The 19,848-nt window shown below is 37.3% G+C and overlaps 1 protein-coding gene across 1 annotated transcript in view; it reads left to right on the top strand.

Annotated features, from left to right (window-relative positions):
• Window positions 1–19,848, top strand: part of ZFYVE9 (zinc finger FYVE-type containing 9) — a 202,200-nt gene that overhangs the window by 105,978 nt on the left and 76,374 nt on the right. The window contains exons 5-6 of the mRNA XM_040456039.1: window positions 5,477–5,505; window positions 12,029–12,034. Of these exons, the coding sequence (XP_040311973.1) occupies window positions 5,477–5,505; window positions 12,029–12,034 (35 nt within the window). The remainder of the gene's footprint in view (window positions 1–5,476; window positions 5,506–12,028; window positions 12,035–19,848) is intronic.

The following is a 19,848-nucleotide window of genomic DNA, read 5'->3' on the forward strand; positions in this document are numbered from 1 at the left end:
GATGTGGTATATATATATATATATATATATATATATATACCACATCTTCTTTATCCATTCATCAATTGACATTTGGAGAGAATGTTAACCAGGGAGGGGGCAGAGGGAGAGAGAGAGAATCTTAAGCAGGTTCCATGCTCAGTGCAGATCTTGACAATCCTGTTGATCCCAAACCCTGAGATCATGACCTGAAATGAAATCAAGAGTTAGACATTTAACTGACAGCACCCCCAGGTACCCCAGAAATATTTTATTTATTTATTTTTAGATTTTTTTTTTAAATGTTTATTTTTGAGAGAGAGAAAGACACAGTACAAACAGGGACAGGCAGAGAGAGAGAGAGAGACACACACAGAATCTGAAGCAGGCTCCAGGCTCTGAACTGTTGGCACAGAGCCCAACACAGGGCTTGAACTCATGAACCATGAGATCATGACCTGAGCCAAAGTTGGACGCTTAACCAACTAAGCCAGCTAGGCACCCCACCCCAGAAATATTTTAAATTATTCACGTGTTTCTCTTATTTAAGGACAATTCAACCCAAAACAAGTTTATTTTCCTGATTTCATATTTACTTACCTGTTGATGGAAACCAATACATAGGACAGTAAGAAATGGCTACTTTAAAAATAGAATATTCTTTGGTAATTCAGTTTTCCTCATACTCTGCCTAAAAACTTGTGTTATTATTCACATTGTGATTTGAACCATTCCAGCATGGTAAAACAGGAAAAGCTTTTGGATTAAACTTGGTTTCTAATGAAGTTAGGGCAATATTTTCCATTCACATTCTTCAAAAAATTGTGTTGGCTGAAAGTCCACCTCACCCATGTCATAGCATTTGTCACACAGTACTGTCTCTGTCATTCTCATTGGACTATAAGGATCATGTTATTGATTCTGATTTATCTTTTATTCCCAGCATTTAGGCCCCACAGTACCTGTCACTTACAAATTGTTCAACAAACGTCTGTTAATGAATGAATAAGTGAGTGCCAGATCATTAATTTACTTAAATATTGTGTGCTTGTTATTTGTCTGTCACTATGCTGGGTGCTGAATTTACACTAATGACATTATGATCCCTACCCTTATGTAAAGATTAGTGGGAATAACCAAAAGCAAACAAATGTATAATTACAAATTGTGATAAGGACTATGAAGGAAATGAACAAGGAGGGATAATATAAAAGGTGGAGGGGGAAGGGGATCTGGGAAGTCCTCTGAAAAATGACAGTTTATTTTTTATTCTTTATGTTTATTCATTTTTGAGAGAGAGAGACAGAGGGTGAGCAGGGGACGGGCAGAGAGGGAGACACAGAATCCGAAGTAGGCTCCAGACTCTGAGCTGTCAGCACAGAGCCCAGTGCAGGGCTCATACTTGTGAACTGTGAGACCATGACCTGAGCTGATGTCAGACACTTAACCAACTGAGCCACCCAGGAGCCCCAAGAAATGACCGTTTAGATGACACATGACAGTTGAGGAGTCAGCCATTCAAAGTACAGAGAGAAGAATGCTTCAGGAAGAGAGAACAGCATGGGCCAAGGTAGGAAGGCACCTATATAAGAAATTGAAAGGAATCCAGTATGGTTAAAATATAGTAAGGGAAGAGTCCCATAAAAAGAGTGTGGAGAGGAAGTCAGGGAATAGCTCATGTAGTGTTCTGCAGGTCATGTGAAGAATACAGTGGGAAGCCATGGGAATGGATAAGCTTACCTAGGGAAGAGTTTACAGAGGGAAGAAAAGGGGCCCAGGGCTGAGCCATTGAGGTCAAGCAGAGGAGGAAGACCTAATACAAGTGACAGAGAATGCATGGCCAGAGAGTTAGGCAGAAAACCAAGAAAATGTGGTGTCTTGAAACTCAAAAGAAGAATAGTTTGGCAGAGGAGGGGGTTATCACCTATATAAAGTGCTGATGGGAGGTAAATAAGATATGGACAGGAAAGGGACCAATGGACTTGTCTGCATCAGACTCTGATACAAGCAGACTTGGTAGAGCTGTGGATACAGAAGCCAGAATGGGTTGAAAATGGGGAATGGGTTGAATATGGAATGAGAAGTAAGGAAGTGGAGATGGTTTTTTCAAGAAGTTTTGCTGTGAGGGAGAACAGAAAAAAAAAAAAAGGAACACTTACTAGGTGAAGATGGTGGTTATAGATGAATTTTTTTTAAAGGATAGGAGATATTTACTATTGTATTTAATGTAATGAATGATTCTATAGACAGGTTGTTTTAGAAGAAAAGGGACCAGAGGAAGAGAAAAATCCTTGAGAAGGCCAAACGGATAAGATTTATGACATGTTTAGGGTTTGGTCTTCAACAGGAGAGAGGAAGAGAAGATGGGGACAGATGAAGATAGGTTTATGGATTTATTGGTGAGAGCATGAAAAAAATTTACATCTGCTTGGCTCATACTTCATATAGAAAATATAAACATCGGGGCAGCTGAGTGGCTCAGTAGGTTAATCATCTGACTTTTGGTTTCAACTTAGGTCATGATCTCGTGGTTCATGGGTTCAAGCCCCACATCAGGCCCTGTACTGACAGTGCAAAGCTTGCTTAGGATTCTCTCTCTCTCTCCCTCTCTCTCTGTGTCCCTCCCCTGCTCAGGCTGTCTCTGTCTCTCTCAAAAGTAAATAAACTTGAAAAACAAGAAAATATAAACACAGAGAGACGAAATAGGGATAGATGATGAGGGTTTGAGAGGGGAGAGGTAGTTACCTTGGAGTGGGAAAGTAAAACCTAGTTAGAGAATTGAAATTTTGATAGCCTTGTGAAACTAGGTATCAAATTTTCAGTCATTTTATGCTAGTATAGTCCTGACTTCATGGGATAAGGTCAGTATTTGTCTTTGGAGACATTGTGAGCTTGTTGCATTATCTTTGCAATACAAGCAATTATTGGAGAAGCAACAAAAGTTCTGTAGGGCTAGTCTATGTTGCCATCTGTCTACCATTTCCATTTTATTTGTTCTTTCATTGAAGCATTTAGCAAACATATACTTAATGCTTAGTGTACTATTTTTTAAATTTTTTTTTCAACGTTTATTTATTTTTGGGACAGAGAGAGACAGAGCATGAACGGGGGAGGGGCAGAGAGAGAGGGAGACACAGAATCGGAAACAGGCTCCAGGCTCCGAGCCATCAGCCCAGAGCCCGACGCAGGGCTCGAACTCACGGACCGCGAGATCGTGACCTGGCTGAAGTCGGACGCTCAACCGACTGCGCCACCCAGGCGCCCCTAGTGTACTATTTTTAACCAAAGAGATGAAAGAAAAAAGTAGAATGGCTGAGCTACTCTATTTAAACATACCACTCATGTTTCCATAGATCACAGAACTTAAATATGTGAAATAAGTAACAATTACAAAGCTGCAAATGCTTTGTGGTGGGAAGCAGATAGATGATGATGATGGTGGTGGTGGTAGTGGTAGTGAGGATAATGAGATGGCTAATATTTATTGAGTGTTTACTGTGTGCCAGGCACTTTTCTAAATGCTACTTACAGTATCTTATTTATTTATTTATTTATTTATTTTTTTTAATTTTTTTTTCAACGTTTATTTATTTTTGGGACAGAGAGAGACAGAGCATGAACGGGGGAGGGGCAGAGAGAGAGGGAGACACAGAATCGGAAACAGGCTCCAGGCTCTGAGCCATCAGCCCAGAGCCCGACGCGGGGCTCGAACTCACGGACCGCGAGATCGTGACCTGGCTGAAGTCGGACGCTTAACCAACTGCGCCACCCAGGCGCCCCTACAGTATCTTATTTAATATGTATAAAACCCTAGGGTCACCTAGGTGTCTCAGTTGGTTAAGTGTCTGACTCTTGATTTTGGCTCAGTTCATGATCTTCCGGTTCATGGGTTCAAGCCCCACATCTGGCTGTGCACTGACAGCATGAAGCCTGCTTGGGGCTCTCTCTCTCCCTCTCTCTCTGCCCCTCCCTACCTCAAAGTAAATAAGTAAACTTAAAATACACACACACACACACACACACACACACACACACACACACACACACACACACCCTACAAAGTAGCTAGTGTTATAATCCACATTTTATAAGTGATGAAATTGCCCTACAAAAATTGAGTAACTTGTTGAGAATCACACAGCCAGTAAGTGGAGTTAGGATTCAAACTTAGGCTCTTTGACTTATAGAGTCCACACTCCAAAGCAGTATGCAGTGGTTTTAGAGGGTCTGGGGGGTGGGGGTGGGGGGGAACCGAATAAGGGAGTCATAAAGTTGAGGTCCTTAAGTTAGTAAGGGCCACTTTAGGAGCATGTGGACTTATGACCGCAAAACTCCTAGGCAGCCAGATAAGAGGGAAACAGAAGGTTGATAAACGTTTATTTAGTACATACTCTGTAATTTGTGTATCATTTTCCTAGTAAACCCATGTGAAAAGTGTGTTATTACTACTTTCCGGTTGAAGAAACTGAGATAGTAGAACTATGAACCAATCAGTGCTTTCTTAGCTATATAACACATGGTCTTTTCCTTTAAATATAGTTGAAAGGATAAAAATGAAATAATTCAATAGGTTTTATGGTGGTTTTTTATATTGTTTCCTCAGCATTTCTTAGAGGAATGTCTGTATTTATACCATGTTTTCAAAGCAAATATATTTATTTCAAAAAGAAAGTTGGAAAATATCTGGTACTTCTTATATTAGATGGCAATTTCTTATTTTAAATAAAATTATATGTTAAATACTCACAATTTACTTTTAAATAACTTGAGTTACAGTCAGTTTGTTTAACATTTGAGAATTTTGGTAGTGAATATAGAATAACCTTCATAGAACCCTGAGTAACAAGCACATTAAGATAACCTGTTGGTTTGGGGGTGCCTGGATGGCTCAGTTGGTTGAACATCTGACTCTTGATTTTGGCTCAGGTCATGACTTCATGGTTCCTGGGATCGAGCCCAATGTCGGGCTATGTGCTGACAGCGTGAAGCCTGCTTGTTGCTTGCGATTCTCTCTCTGTCCCTCCCCCCTCTTGCCCTTGCTACTCTCTCACCCTCAAAAATATTTTTTTAATCTTTTTTTAAAAAAGATAATATGTTGGTTTATAACTTCAGAGATCAATTTTCTCAAGGTTTATTTTGTCATCTGGTGTGAAAACATGACGACTGGTTGTGCTCCTTGGGAAGCAGAGAAGTAGTAATTTCTCACACTGAGAAAGTTTGTTGAAATATGTGAAGAGCATTTTAAAGAGCAAAAGGATCAATATTTCTCAACACCTAGATTTAGAATAACTCACAGCCATTAACTAGCTTCCTCATGATCTCAGGCAAGGTAGAATGAAGGTGATAATACATAATAAATATCTGTTGGGAGTGCCAGGGTGGCTCAGTTGGTTAAGCGTCTGGCTCTTGGTTTCGGCTCAAGTTATGATCTCGCAGTTCATGGAATCGAGCCCTGCATTGGGCTCTGTGCTGACAGTGCAGAGCCTGCTTGGGATTCTCTCCTTTTCTCTGTCTCTCCACTGCTGTGTGCTCGCTCGCTCTCTCTCTCTCTCTCTCTCTCTCTCAAAATAAGTAAATAAACTTAAAAAAATCTGTTGAATGAATTATCAGTTTTAAAAGTAATAAATAATGTTACCTAACGCTGTATGTAGTAGATTATCATTAAATTGTAACTTCTTATTTTAATTATGTCTTTATGGAAAATTGGCTGTAGTGTTTTTTTTTTTTTTTAGGTAGGCTCCATGCCCAGCCTGGAGCCTATTGTGGGGTTTGAACTCATGACCCTGAAATCAAGGCCTGAGCTGAAATGAAGAGTCAGTTGCTTAATCAGCTGAGCCACCCACGTGCCCTGGCTGTAGTTTCTTTATGAAGTATTTTTTTGTTGTTGAGTTGTAGAGTTCTCTATATATTCTGGGCATCGATTCTTTATCAGATATCTGATTTGGAAATATTTTCTTTATAAGTTCTTTTTACTCTGTTGGTAGTGCCTTTGATGCAACAAAGTTTTAAATTTTGATGTTCAACCTGTTTGTTGTTGTTGTTGTTGTTGCTGCTGCTGTCTGTGCCTTTTGTGTCATATCGAAAAAAATCATTGCCAAACCAAATGTCATGATCTTTCCCCCTATACTTTCTTCTAAGAGTTTTATAATTTTAGCCCTTGCATTTAGGTTTTTGATCCAGTTTGAGTTAATTTTTGAATATGGTGTAAGGATCCAGTTTCATTCTTTTGAATGTAGATATCCAGTTTCTTCAGCACCATTTGTTCAAAACACTATCCTTTGCCCTTTGAACTGTCTTGGCACCCAAGTCAAAATCATTTGACTGTATATATATGTGAGATTGTATTTCTGGGCTCACTGTTTTATTCCATTGTTCTTGATGTCTGTGTTTATACTAATATCACACTGTTTTGGTTACTGTAGCTTTGTAGTAAATTTTGAAACCATGAAGTGAGAATCTTCCAACTTTGTTCTTCTTTGTTAAGATCATTTGACTATTTTGGAGATTCCATATGATACACTATATGTTAACTAACTTGGATTTAAATTTAAAAAAATATTCCATATGAATTTAAGGATGGATTTTTCTGTTTCTGTGAAGATTGTTACGACAGAGATAACATTGAATCTGTAGATAATTTTAGGTAGTAGGGACATCTTAACAATAATGTTTTCCAATTCATGAATTGTCTTTCAGTGTATTTATATCTTTTTTTAAAATTTTTATTTATTTTTGAGACAGAGAGACAGAGCATGAGCGGGGGAGGGACAGAGAAAGAGGGAGACACGGAATTTGAAGCAGGCTCCAGGCTCTGAGCTGTCAGCACAGAGCCTGATGCAGGGCTGGAACTCATCAATGGTGAGATCATGACCTGAACCGAAGTCAGACGTTCAACCGACTGAGCCAGCCAGGAGCCCTGTATCTTCTTTAAATTTTTTTTTCAGCATTCTTTTGTTATTTTCAGTGCATAAGGCTCTTACCTCCTTGGTTAGGTTCATTTCTAAGTATTCTATTTTTACTTATTTTTAATTTTTTTTTAACATTCAGTTTTGAGAGACAGAGAGTGTGAATGGGGGAGGGGCAGAGAGAGAGGGGAGACACAGAATCCCAAGCAGGCTCCAGGCTCTGAGCTGTCAGCACAGAGCCGGACACAGGGCTTGAACTCATGGACCATGAGATCGTTACCTGAGCTGAAGTTGGATGCTTAACTGACTGAGCCACCCAGGTGCCCCAATTTCTAAATATTTTATTCTTGATGCTATTGTAAATGGAATCATTTTCTTAATATCATTTTCGACTTGTTCATTATTAGTGTATAGAAATACAAATGATTTTTGTGGGTTGACTTTACATCCTGCAAGTTTGCTGAATGTATTAGTTTTTACAATTTTGTGTGTGGAATCTTTAGTGTTTTTTACATATATGATCATGCCATCTGTGAACAGAGGTAATTTTCTTCATTTCCAATCTGAATGCCTGTTTGTTTACCTTTCCTAATTGCTCTGGCTAAACTCCAAATACTAAGCTTGAATATAAGTGTCAAAATTGTACATCCTTGTATTTTTCCTATCTTAGAGGAAAAGCTTTTAGTCTTTCACCGTTGCATATGATATTAGCTGTGAGTTTTTTAAATGTAGCCTTTTATGTTGAGGTAGTTTCCTTCTATTCTTAGTGTGTTGCATGTTTTTATCACATAAAGATGTTAGATTTTGTTAATGCTTTTTCTGTATCATTGATCATGTGGATTTCTTTCCATTCTATTAATGTGGTATATTACATGATTTTTCCATGTTGAACCATCCTTGCATCCTTGATCATAATCCTTTTAATGTACTGTTAAATTTGGTTTGCCAGTATTTTATTGAGTATTTTTTGCATCAATGTTCATAAAGGATATTGGTCTATAATTTTTTTGTATTGCCTTGTTTGGCTTTGGTATTAGGGTAATGCTGGCTTCATAAAATGAGTTAGGGAGTGTTCCTTCCTTTTCAGCTTTTTGGAAGAGTTTGAGAAGGACTGGTGTTGTTTATATGTTTGGTAACATTTACCAATCAAGGCCGTTTTATTTGGAGCGTTTCTTTGTTGAAAGGTTTTTGATTACTGATTCAATCTCCTTACTAGTTATAGATATATTTGGATTTGCTATTTCTCCCTGATTCAGTTATGGCAGGTTTTATATTTGTAGGAATTTGTCTATTCATCTAGGTTGGTGGCAGTTTTTGGTTTTTGTTTTTGTTTTTTAATTAATTTCTGCACCCAATGTGATGCTCGAACTCATGATCCCAAGATCAAGAGTTGCATGCTCTACCAACTGAGCCAGTCAGATACCCTGGCCACAATTTTCTTTAAGCCAGAAGAGAATTATTTGAAAAAGGTAGAGTAGGATATTCAGTCTTAAATCAGTGCTTCCTTTGACAGAACAAATCAGAAGTTGGTTGTTGGTTACAGAATGTCAGCTGACAAAAGTGTCTTCTGTTAAAACCATCACATTTTCATTATATAAATAGGCAAAGGAGAGGCTTAAGTGGATGAGTAATCAGTAGAGAAATATTTAAATTTATTGGCTATTAAGAGGTAGGAATTTTATACCTATGTAGTGAAAAATAGAAAATGTTGATAATACTCATTGCAATTTGATGTTAAGTTGAAATCAGCATTTTTAGACATTTAAAATACCATATATATCAATTCTTAGAGCCAATAATTCCTTTTTGGAAGATAATTCCTAAAGAACAAGAGCTATAAAACAAAAAGATGTTCATTTTAGTGTTACTTTATTTTTTACTTGTTTATTTTTTAAATTTATTTTTTATTTTTTAGAGAGAGACACCAGGGGAGAGGAGCTGAGGGAGGGAGGGAGGGAGGGAGAGAGAGAGAGAGAGAGAGAGAATATCTTAAGCAGGCTCCAGTGTCAGCATGGAGCCCAGTGTGGGACTCAGTCCCATGAACGTGAGATCATGACCTGGGCCAAAATCAAGTGTCGGATGCTCAAATGACTGAGCCACTCAGGCATCCCTAGTGTTACTTTAAATAGCAAGCACATTAGAAATAATTTCTGTCCAAAGCTGGATAATGATAAGTTAAATATGATATATACATTTGACTCAGCCATTAAATATAATTATGATAATGGGGTGCCTGAGTGGCTCAGTCGATTAAGCGTGCAACTCTTGATTTCACCTCAGCTCATGATACCACAGTTATGGGTTTGAGCCCATGTCAGGCTCTGTGCTGAGTGTGGAGCCTGCTTGGGACTCTTTCTCTCTCTCTCTCAAAAAAAGATATTAAAAATATAATATGATAAAGCAGTATGGCAAATGCCTATGATGATCTATGAATAAAATAAAATGCAAACTCATAGTTTTGCTTTGTTTATAATTACAAAAGTTATTCTTAGGCATAAAAACGTGTACATAAAGGGAACATGTAAAATTGAAAACATAATTTTAATTGGTGGAATTCTGGGTAATTCTCTTTTTCCTTTTTAATTCCTACAGGGGTTCTTAATATTGATTCAATTAAAAATAATTCAGGGTCTATGAAATAGTCTTCCCAGGAGAAGTTGTATTCAAATCTGATCAATTTCTAGATCTAGCAATCAATTTATAGGAAATACAGAGTTAGACAAATGCATTAAACATCACCACCTAAGAAGGCAGTCAGTGAAATCCATATTGTGGGAAAGTATAGGACAAATGACTCAGTTTTTTCAATAAGGTATTTTTGAAGGAGAACCTATATAATAAAAGAGACTTGAGACATTCACTAATCATAGTATAAAGACCTCTTTGATTTCTGCTTCAAGCATAACATTAAAAAGCTAAACAAAATTAAAAGTTATACAATAATAATACAGCACTGGATATAAGAGAAGAAAGATCTAAAGTCAATCGTCTAGACTTCCACCTTAGTAAACTAGAATACAATGAGAGATGTTGATAATGGCAGAGGCTAGTAATGTGTGGGGACAGGGGTATATGGAATGCCCTGTAACTTCTGCTTAATTTTGTTGTGAACCTAAAACTACTCTAAAAAAATAGTCTATTAAAAATTTGTCTACTAAAAATGTTAACATTATTCAGATATTTGATATTAAGAAATTATTAATATTTTAAGATGTGATAATGGTACTGTTCTGTTAAAATAGTCCCTGTGTTTCAGAGATTTATACTGAAATATTTGAAGATGAAATGATATTTGGGGTGCCTAGCTGGCTCAGTTGGTAGAGCATGGGACTCTTGATCTCAGGGTTGTGAGTTCAAGCCCCAGGTTGAGTGTGGAGCCTACATAAAGGTATTAAAAAAAAAAGTGAAATGGTATCTGAGATTTATTTTTAAATGATTAAATAAGGGAGAAGTAGGTGAGGATTAACTTTAATAATTGTTTCACCTGAGCACTGGCAATTAAGGGTTTGTTATGCTGTTATGTCTACTTTTATATGATTGAAAATTTCTGTACTAAAAAGTTTTAAAAATGCAGAATGGCCAGAATATGGTTTAAAAAGAAGGGATATGTTTTGGGGTGCCTGGGTGGCTCAGTGGTTCTGTCTGACTTTGGCTCAGGTGATGATCTCACAGTTCATGGGTTTTAGCCCCTCTTTGGGCTCTGTGCTGACAGCTCAGAGCCTGGAGCCTGCTTTGGATTCTTTCTCCTCCTCTCTCTCTGCCCCTCCCCTGCTTGCACTCTGTTTCTCTTTGTCTCTCAAAAAAATGAATAAAATATTAAAAAGAAAAAGGGGGAATATGGTCTAATTGCTTGCCTTTTACAGATTAGCACTTATAAACCTATACGTAAAACTTAACAGACAATGTGTGTTATTTAAAAGATAACAGGATGGGGCGCCTGGGTGGCTCAGTCAGTTGGGCAGCCGACTTCGGCTCAAGTCATGATCTCACGGTCCGTGAGTTCGAGCCCCACGTCGGGCTCTGTGCTGACAGCTCAGAGCCTGGAGCCTGTTTCAGATTCTGTGTCTCCCTCTCTCTCTGACCCTCCCCCATTCATGCTCTGTCTCTCTCTGTCTCAAAAATAAATAAACGTTAAAAAAAAAATTTAAAGATAACAGGATATATAAAAAATTAATATATAAAAAATAAACGTTAAAAAAAACTTAAAGATAACAGGATATATAAAAAATTAATAGACACATATATATGTGTCTATATATATATATATTTTTAAAGCCTATTTATTTACTTTGAGAGAGACCAAGACAGCATGAGTAGGGGAGGGGCAGAGAAAGAAGGAGAGAGGGAGAATCCCAAGTAGGCTCCCAGCTGCCAGCGCAGAGTCCAACACGGGCTTGAACTCACAAAACTGTGAAATCATGACCAGAGCCAAAACCAAGAGTTTTGACCGAGCCACTCAGGCACCCCTAATTTATAATATGTTAAAAGAAATGAGTCTGGTGGCTCCAAACATATTTAAGATTTGATGTTGCATTTATTTTCTTATAATTCTGGTGTTGTATCTGTTTGTATAGCCTTGGTTAGAAATAAAGTTGCAAGGTTAAATTAGAGACCTTTTGTAGCCTTTCCTGTGATATACTCTTAAAATGCCTAATAATTATTTTTGTTTTCAGTTAATAATAGTTAAGTTGGAACAGGTGTTTGGATACAGGCAGAGTTGTAATCTGAACTGCTGTAGCTCTTACTGCACTGGTTTTGGTATTTGCTAATGAGCAAGGATATAGTACTCTTCTGTACTTGAGAATTTTTACAAGCTCTTCTGTACTTGAGAATTGGTCTTTATGAATAGGTGGATATTGGTCAGTCACAGGCACTTTCCTGTTTTTTGTTTTTGCAAGGCAGTTATTTTTGTCATAAATATAGTGCTTTTTGAAGACCTAGCATATCACATTTTCCACTTTGTAATTTGGGGACGAAATAAGTGAACACTGATGATTTGAATTTTTAAGAATTGTAGTAAAGGACCTTTATTCACACTGTAAGGGGGTATAAATAGGCACAAATGGTACTTGAGTATAAAGCTTATTCATAAATTTGCAGTAAGGTTTGTCCTGTGGAAAGCCATGAGTGGGAAGTTTGAAAAGAAAAGGAAAGGGAAATAAGAAAGGCACCATCATTCACTCAGTCCCTATTATGTACTTCATTTTACAGGTATTATCTCATTTTATCTTCATAAAAGCCTTATAAGGAGAATATTAACATTTCATTTTTACATATGAGGAAAAAGTGAGGCTCACAGAGTTCAAATTGTTCTCAGTCGTTTGGCTAGTGAATGAATGATAAAGTTGAGATTGGAATCCAAAAGTGCCATATTAAAGAAAATTACATGTAAACACACAAATGGTTAGAGAAAAACAAATACCATATGATCTGTCTTATATGTAGACCCTAAAAATAAAAGAAAACCAAAAACCCCCAAGCCCTAAGCTCATAGTTAGAACAGATGAGTGGTTGTCTGAGGCAGGGAAAGAGTGAGGGTAAGTGGAGGGTAAAATGGCAAAATGGCTGAACAGAGTCAGAAGGTACTGACTCCAGGTATAAAATAAGTAAGTCTTGGGGATGTAATACACAGCATGTCAACTATAGTTAATAATACTGTATTGCATATTTGAAATTTGTTAAGAGAGTAAATCTTAAAAGTTGTCATAACAAGAAAAATTCTGTAACTAGACTTTATTGTGATCATTTTGCAATATATATAAATACTGAGTCATTATGTTGTACAGCTGAAACTTACATAATTAGTTTCAGTTTTACCTCAGGTAAAAAAAAAATACGTTAAACGCTACATTGCAAAGAATAAACCTTAATATATATAAACAACAAAATAAAGGAACTGACCTCAGTTGATGTCACTGTCATTAATAAACAGCTTAAAATGTGTTTGTCATTGTTGAAGATGTAAATTTGAGTTGTGTATGATATTGCCCAGCCCAGATAAGGCCACATTAATGTTTCTTTCTCATATGCTCATTTGTGCAATGATTTTTTTATAATCAAGGAAGCAATAAACATTTGGCAAGTACCTATTTTATTTCAGGTACTGTGATATCAGTATTGAAATACTTTAGTCCTTTACTCCATGAAGTTTACATCCTAGTTCAGGAAAATGGAGAATAAGTTGAATAAATGCAGTAGATTGCAGTAGATTGTGTTAGTTGTGATAATAAAAGTATATGGCATGATATTTTGGTAGTAAAGTTTGTATGTGCAAATATGTAATTCTCTATTTCTAGAACTGACTTTTTGACTCTGAGCCTCTAGCTCAGAGAACTGGAGAAGGTACTTAGATGACGCTTGGAATGTGGGGTGGGATATTTTTGTTACAGTGATTGGGGTTGCTGCTGGTGTTTAATAATCTGGGACGTCCTGTGTTAAACATCCTGTGTTAATCAGAATGGTGCTGTGAAGAATTGGCCACGCTAAATGCCAAGGATGCCCTTGTTGAGAAACACTGACTAACCTGACTCATGGCAAACAACTTCATCTTGGTCTTTTCAGGCAAATTGAGTGTTACCTGGTAATTTTAAATCCAGGATTATTAACCTATTCTCAGTTGGTTCAAATCTCTTAGATTCTGCCTATCTTTTCTAGGGCACTAATTCTAATGACCTGTGAAGCTTGTTACAGGATAGTCTTTGTCTTTTTGAGAACAAGAGCCAGCATTCCCAGGTCAATCTTCTATTTTATGTTGTGGTACACTGTCTGTGTCAGTCATAGGCACTGTCAGGTGGTGGTTTTGTGGTGTATGTTACATTTGATCCCATGTGGTTCTCTGGCATGGGTGATCCCACAGAAATGCCTCTCTTTGCCTGACTCCTATTTTCTTGCCATTCTAGGTAGTTTCTTGGCAAGTCATCTACTTTTCTAACTAACTTCTGTGCCTTTCTTGAATTCCCTTGGAAACAAAAGATCCCCCCTCCACACTATTGTTGGCATATTGGGAAGGATGGGTAAGATTCCTCTGTTTAACTGCATAATGCTGCCCCCTAGCTTGCTTTTAAAAAAAGATATCTTTGTTTTTTGTTTTTTTGGAGTTTTTTTTCAATTCTCACTTGAGATTTTTTTACCCGGAGCAAGTCATTTACTTTGGAAAGTCCCCAACTATGTTAGTTTGCTAGGACTGTCATAACAGAGTACCACTAACTGGTGGTTTAAACAATAAAAATTTATTGTGTCACAATTCCAGAGGCTAGAAGTCTGAGATTGAGGTGGTGACAGGGTTGGTTCCTTCTGAAGGTTGTAATGGAAGATCTATTCCATGTCTTTCTCCTTGGCTTGTAGATGGCCATCTTATGTTCACATGGTATTCTCCCACATGCTATGTCCAAATTTTCCCTTTTATTAGGTTACCAGTCATATTGGATTAGGAGCTCTCACCTTAATGACCTCATTTTAATTTGATTACCTCCATAAAGACCCTGTTTCCAAATGAGTCATATTCTGAAGTATTAAGGATTAAGACTTAAATATATGTATTTGAGGCAGACACAGTTCAACCTGAAACACCAACTAATACTCCTTTTAATTCTATTTTCTTTTTAGAATACAGAAAAGGCTCTACTCAAAATTAAAATATCCCAGTCCAACACCTAAAAAAATTATATAAAAGTAAAAAGAGAGGGGGGAAAAAAGCCCTATTTCAATCCAATTCTTATCCTCCAACTTGACTATTTTACTTTACTTTTCCATATGAGTAACTACATATAGAACTCTCTGATTCTTTTTCCAGGCTAACCGCATTCCATTTAATGGTCATACTGCAGTTTAATTATTCCTCTACTGATGAACATTTGGGTTGTTGATAACTTTTGACTATTATGACGGTACAGAGCTAATTCTTGTATACATCTCATTGCACATTTGGATTTTCTTTTTGTAGGATAGTCTTTCAAATTGAATGTGCTAAGTCAAAGGGAGTAAACAGTTAAAATTTTAAGATACCGCTAAATTAATCTACCAATTTATACTACCACCAGGAATATTTGAGGGAAAGTTCCTCTTTTCTCTTTACCCTCACCACCATTGGATACCAGTTTTTAAAAATTATTTGTACAATAGAAAAAGAAAATCTCATTCTTTTAATTTTTATTTTGTTACAACTGATACTTACTATATTTTACTTATTAGACTTTTATTTTTCTGTAAATTTACCTGTGTGAGTTCCTTGCTTACTTTCTTTAGAGGTTTTGTATTTTTCTTTTTAGTTCATTGAAGGTTTTTATATGTTATGGATCTTAGCCCTTTGTTCATTATGTATAACAAATATTTTATCTAGTCTGTTATTTTATTCTTTTTGATGTCACTGTACATGGAGGGTTTTTGTAATTTCCTTTTCTGATTGTTCATTTTTAGTGTATAGAAAGAAATGAATGCTAACTGATATTTGTGTGTTGACTTTGTATCTTGCAGATTCACTGAATTCATTTCTAAGTTTTAATGGTTTTTTTTTTTAATGGTTTTTATGTGTGGCATATTTAGGGTTTTCTGTATATAACTTAATATCATCTGCACACAAAGATAATTTTACTTCAGTTTAGATGCCTTTTATTTCTTTTTCTTGCCTGATATTGTGGCTAGAAACTCAGTACCTATGTTAGGTAGAAGAGGTGAAAACAGGCATCATTGCCTTTTCTAATCTTTGAGAAAAAGCTTTCAGTCTTTCATCATTGTATGATGTTTGCTATGGATTTTTTTGGTTTTTTTGTTTTGTTTTTAAATTTTTTTTCAATATATGAAATTTATTGTCAAATTGGTTTCCATACAACACCCAGTGCTCATCCCCAAAGGTGCCCTCCTCAATACCCATCACCCACCCTCCCCTTCCCCCCACCCCCCATCAACCTTCAGTTTGTTCTCAGTTTTTAAGAGTCTCTTATGCTTTGGCTCTCTCCCACTCTAACCTCTTTTTTTTTTTTTCCTACCCCTCCCCCATGGGTTTCTGTTAAGTTTCTCAGGAGCCACATAAGAGTGAAACCATATGGTATCTGTCTTTCTCTGTATGGCTTATTTCACTTAGCAGCACACTCTCCATTTCCATCCACGTTGTTACAAAGGGCCATATTTCATTCTTTCTCATTGCCCTGTAGTACTTCATTGTGTATATAAACCACAATTTCTTTATCCATACATCAGTTGATGGACATTTAGGCTCTTTCCATAATTTGGCTATTGTTGAGAGTGCTGCTATAAACATTGGGGTACAAGTGCCCCTATGCATCAGTACTCCTGTGTCCCTTGGATAAATTCCTAGCAGTGCTATTGCTGGGTCATAGGGTAGGTCTATTTTTAATTTTTTGAGGAACCTCCACACTGTTTTCCAGAGTGGCTGCACCAATTTGCATTCCCACCAACAGTGCAAGAGGGTTCCCGTTTCTCCACATCCTCTCCAGCATCTATAGTCTCCTGGTTTGTTCATTTTGGCCACTCTGACTGGCGTGAGGTGATATCTGAGTGTGGTTTTGATTTGTTTTTCCCTGATGAGGAGCGACGTTGAGCAGCTTTTCATGTGACTGTTGGCCATCCGGATGTCTTGTTTAGAGAAGTGTCTACTCATGTTTTCTGCCCATTTCTTCACTGGGTTATTTGTTTTTCAGGTGTGGAGTTTGGTGAGCTCTTTATAGATTTTGGATACTAGCCCTTTGTCCGGTATGCTATTTGCAAAGATCTTTTCCCATTCCGTTGGTTGCCTTTTAGTTTTGTTGGTTGTTTCCTTTGCTGTGCAGAAGCTTTTTATCTTCATAAGGTCCCAGTAATTCATTTGTGCTTTTAATTCCCTTGCCTTTGGGGATGTGTCGAGTAAGAGATTGCTACAGCTGAGGTCAGAGAGGTCTTTTCCTGCTTTCTCCTCTAGGGTTTTGATGGTTTCCTGTGTCACATTCAGGTCCTTTATCCATTTTGAGTTTATTTTTGTGAATGGTGTGAGAAAGTGGTCTAGTTTCAACCTTCTGCATGTTGCTGTCCAGTTCTCCCAGCACCATTTGTTAAAGAGACTGTCTTTTTTCCATTGGATGTTCTTTCCTGCTTTGTCAAAGATGAGTTGGCCATACGTTTGCGGGTCTAGTTCTGGGGTTTCTATTCTATTCCATTGGTCTATGTGTCTGTTTTTGTGCCAATACCATGCTGTCTTGATGATGACAGCTTTGTAGTAGAGGCTAAAGTCTGGGATTGGGATGCCTCCTGCTTTGGTCTTCTTCTTCAAAATTACTTTGGCTATCGGGGCCTTTTGTGGTTCCATATGAATTTTAGGATTGCTTGTTCTAGTTTCGAGAAGAATGCTGGTGCAATTTTGATTGGGATTGCATTGAATGTGTAGATAGCTTTGGGTAGTATTGACATTTCAATAAATATTTTCATTGGCAGAGTAGACATTTCCCCTTACATCCAAAAAATAGTTTTTTCGTTTCTTTTCGTCAGTAGGAAATGGTATCTGTTCTCCCTGTCTATAATGATGCATTTTTTAAAGTTTAATTCTGAATTAGTTAGCATATAGGGCAACAATGATTTCAGGAGTAGATTCCTTAATGCCCCTTACCCATTTAGCCCATCTCCCCTCCCACAACCCCTCCAGTAACCCTCTGTTTGTTCTCTATATTTAAGAGTCTCTTATGTTTTGTCCCCCTCCCTGTTTTTATAGTATTTTTGCTTCCATTCCCTTATGTTCATCCGTTCTGTTTCTTAAAGCCCTCATATGAGTGAAGTCATATGATATTTGTCTTTCTCTAATTTCACTTGGCATAATACCCTCTAGTTCCATCCACACAGTTGCAAATGGCAAGATTTTGTTCTTTTTGATTTTCAAGTAATACTCCATTGTGTGTGTGTGTGTGTGTGTGTGTGTGTGTGTGTGTGTGTGTACACACACACCACATCTTCTTTATCCATTCATCCACCGGTAGACATTTGGGCTCTTTCCATACTTTGGCTATTGTTGATAGTGCTGCTATAAACATTGGGGTGCATGTGCCCCTTTGAAACAGCATACCTGTATCCCTTGGATAAATACTTAGTAGTGCAATTGCTGGGTCATAGGGTAGTTCTATTTTTAGTTTTTTAAGGAACCTCCATACTGTTTTCCAGAGTGGCTGCACCAGCTTGCATTCCCACCAGCAGTGCAAAAGAGATACTCTTTCTCTGCATCCTTGCCAACATCTGCTGTTGCCTGAGTTGTTAATGTTAGCCATTCTGATAGGTGTGAGGTGGTATCTCATTGTGGTTTTGATTTGTGTTTCTCTGATGATGAGTGATGTTGAGCATTTTCTCATGTGTCGGTTGTCCATCTGGATATCTTCTTTGGAGAAGTATCTGTTCATGTCTTTTGCCCATTTCTTCACTGGATTATTTGTTTTTTGGGTGTTGAGTTTGATAAGTTCTTTATAGATTTTGGATTCTAACCCTTTATCTGTTATGTCATTTGCAAATATCTTCTCCCATTCGGTCAGTTGCCTTTTAGTTTTGCTGATTATTTCCTTCACTGTGCAGAAGCTTTTATTTTGATGAGGTCCCAGTAGTTCATTTTTGCTTTTGTTTCCCTTACTTCTGGAGACATGTTGAGTAAGAAGTTGCTGCAGCCAAGATCAAAGAGGTTTTTTCCTGCTTTCTCCTGGAGGATTTTGATGGCTTCCTGTCTCACATTTAGGTCTTTCATTCATTTTGAGTTTATTTTTGTGTATGGTGTAGGAAAGTGGTCCAGGTTCATTTTTCTGCATGTCGCTGTCCAGTTTTCCCAGCACCACTTGCTGAAGAGACTACCTTTATTCCATTAGATGTTCTTTCCTGCTTTGTCAAAGATTAGTTGGCCATACGTTTGTGGGTCCATATTCTGGGTTCTCTATTCTGTTCCATTGATCTGAGTGTCTGTTTTTGTGCCAGTACCATACTGTCTTGATGATTACAGCTTTGTAATATAGCTTGAAGTCTGGGATTGTGATGCTTCCTGGTTTGGATTTCTTTTTCAAGATTGCTTTGGCTACTTGGGGTCTTTTCTGTTTCCGTGCAAATTTTAGGATTGTTTTTTCTAGCTCTGTGAAGAATGCTGGTGTTGTTTTGATAGTGATTGTGTTGAATATGTAGATTGCTTTGGGTCGTATTGACAATATTTTTTCTTCCTGTCCGTGAGCATGGAATATTTTTCCATTTTTTATGTCTTGTTCAATTTCTTTCCTAAGCTTTCTATAGTTTTCAGTGTATAGATTTGTCACCTCTTTGTTTAGATTTATTCCTGGGTATTTTATGGGTTTTGGTGCAATTGTAAATGGTATCGATTCCTTGATTTCTATTTCTGTTGCTTCCTTGTTCATGTATAGGAATGCATCCGATTTCTGTGCATTGATTTTATTTCCTGCAACTTTGCTGATTTCATGGATCAGTTCTGGCAGTTTTTTGGTGGAGTCTTTTGGGTTTTCCATAGAGTATCATGTCGTAGGGTATCATGTCATCTGCGAAGAGTGAAAGTTTGAGTATAATGATGCATTTTATATAACTAATCAAACAACATGCAACTTACAGGTTTTCAGTTCCTTTTCTGTATCTTTACATTCTACAATAGTTGTTATCCATGATTTTGACTTCAAGCTGGGAAGGCTGCTGTCATTCAAAATGGCGTGGCTGAATATCACGTACTGTGCTTTCAGGGATTAAATGGGAAAGGTTCTGTGCAAGGTCTCAAGTAATAACTTGTCCTTGTTTGGAATCTGTTGTGTGATTTACTGGTGATTTTGGTGATTGATATATGTACTGAACTCTTGACTTAGAGGAAGTGTGTCATGAAACCAGTCACTTTATGATACTTTTATTTTCTGGGTACATTTTTAAAGTTTAATTTTTTAAATGTCTATTTATTTATTTTGAGAGGGGGGAAGGGACAGAAAGAGAGGGAGAGAGAGAATCCCAAGCAGGCTACATG

This window comes from Herpailurus yagouaroundi, unplaced genomic scaffold, assembly GCF_014898765.1.
Source record: "Herpailurus yagouaroundi ecotype Mexico unplaced genomic scaffold, PumYag 77, whole genome shotgun sequence".
NCBI lineage: Eukaryota > Metazoa > Chordata > Mammalia > Carnivora > Felidae > Herpailurus > Herpailurus yagouaroundi.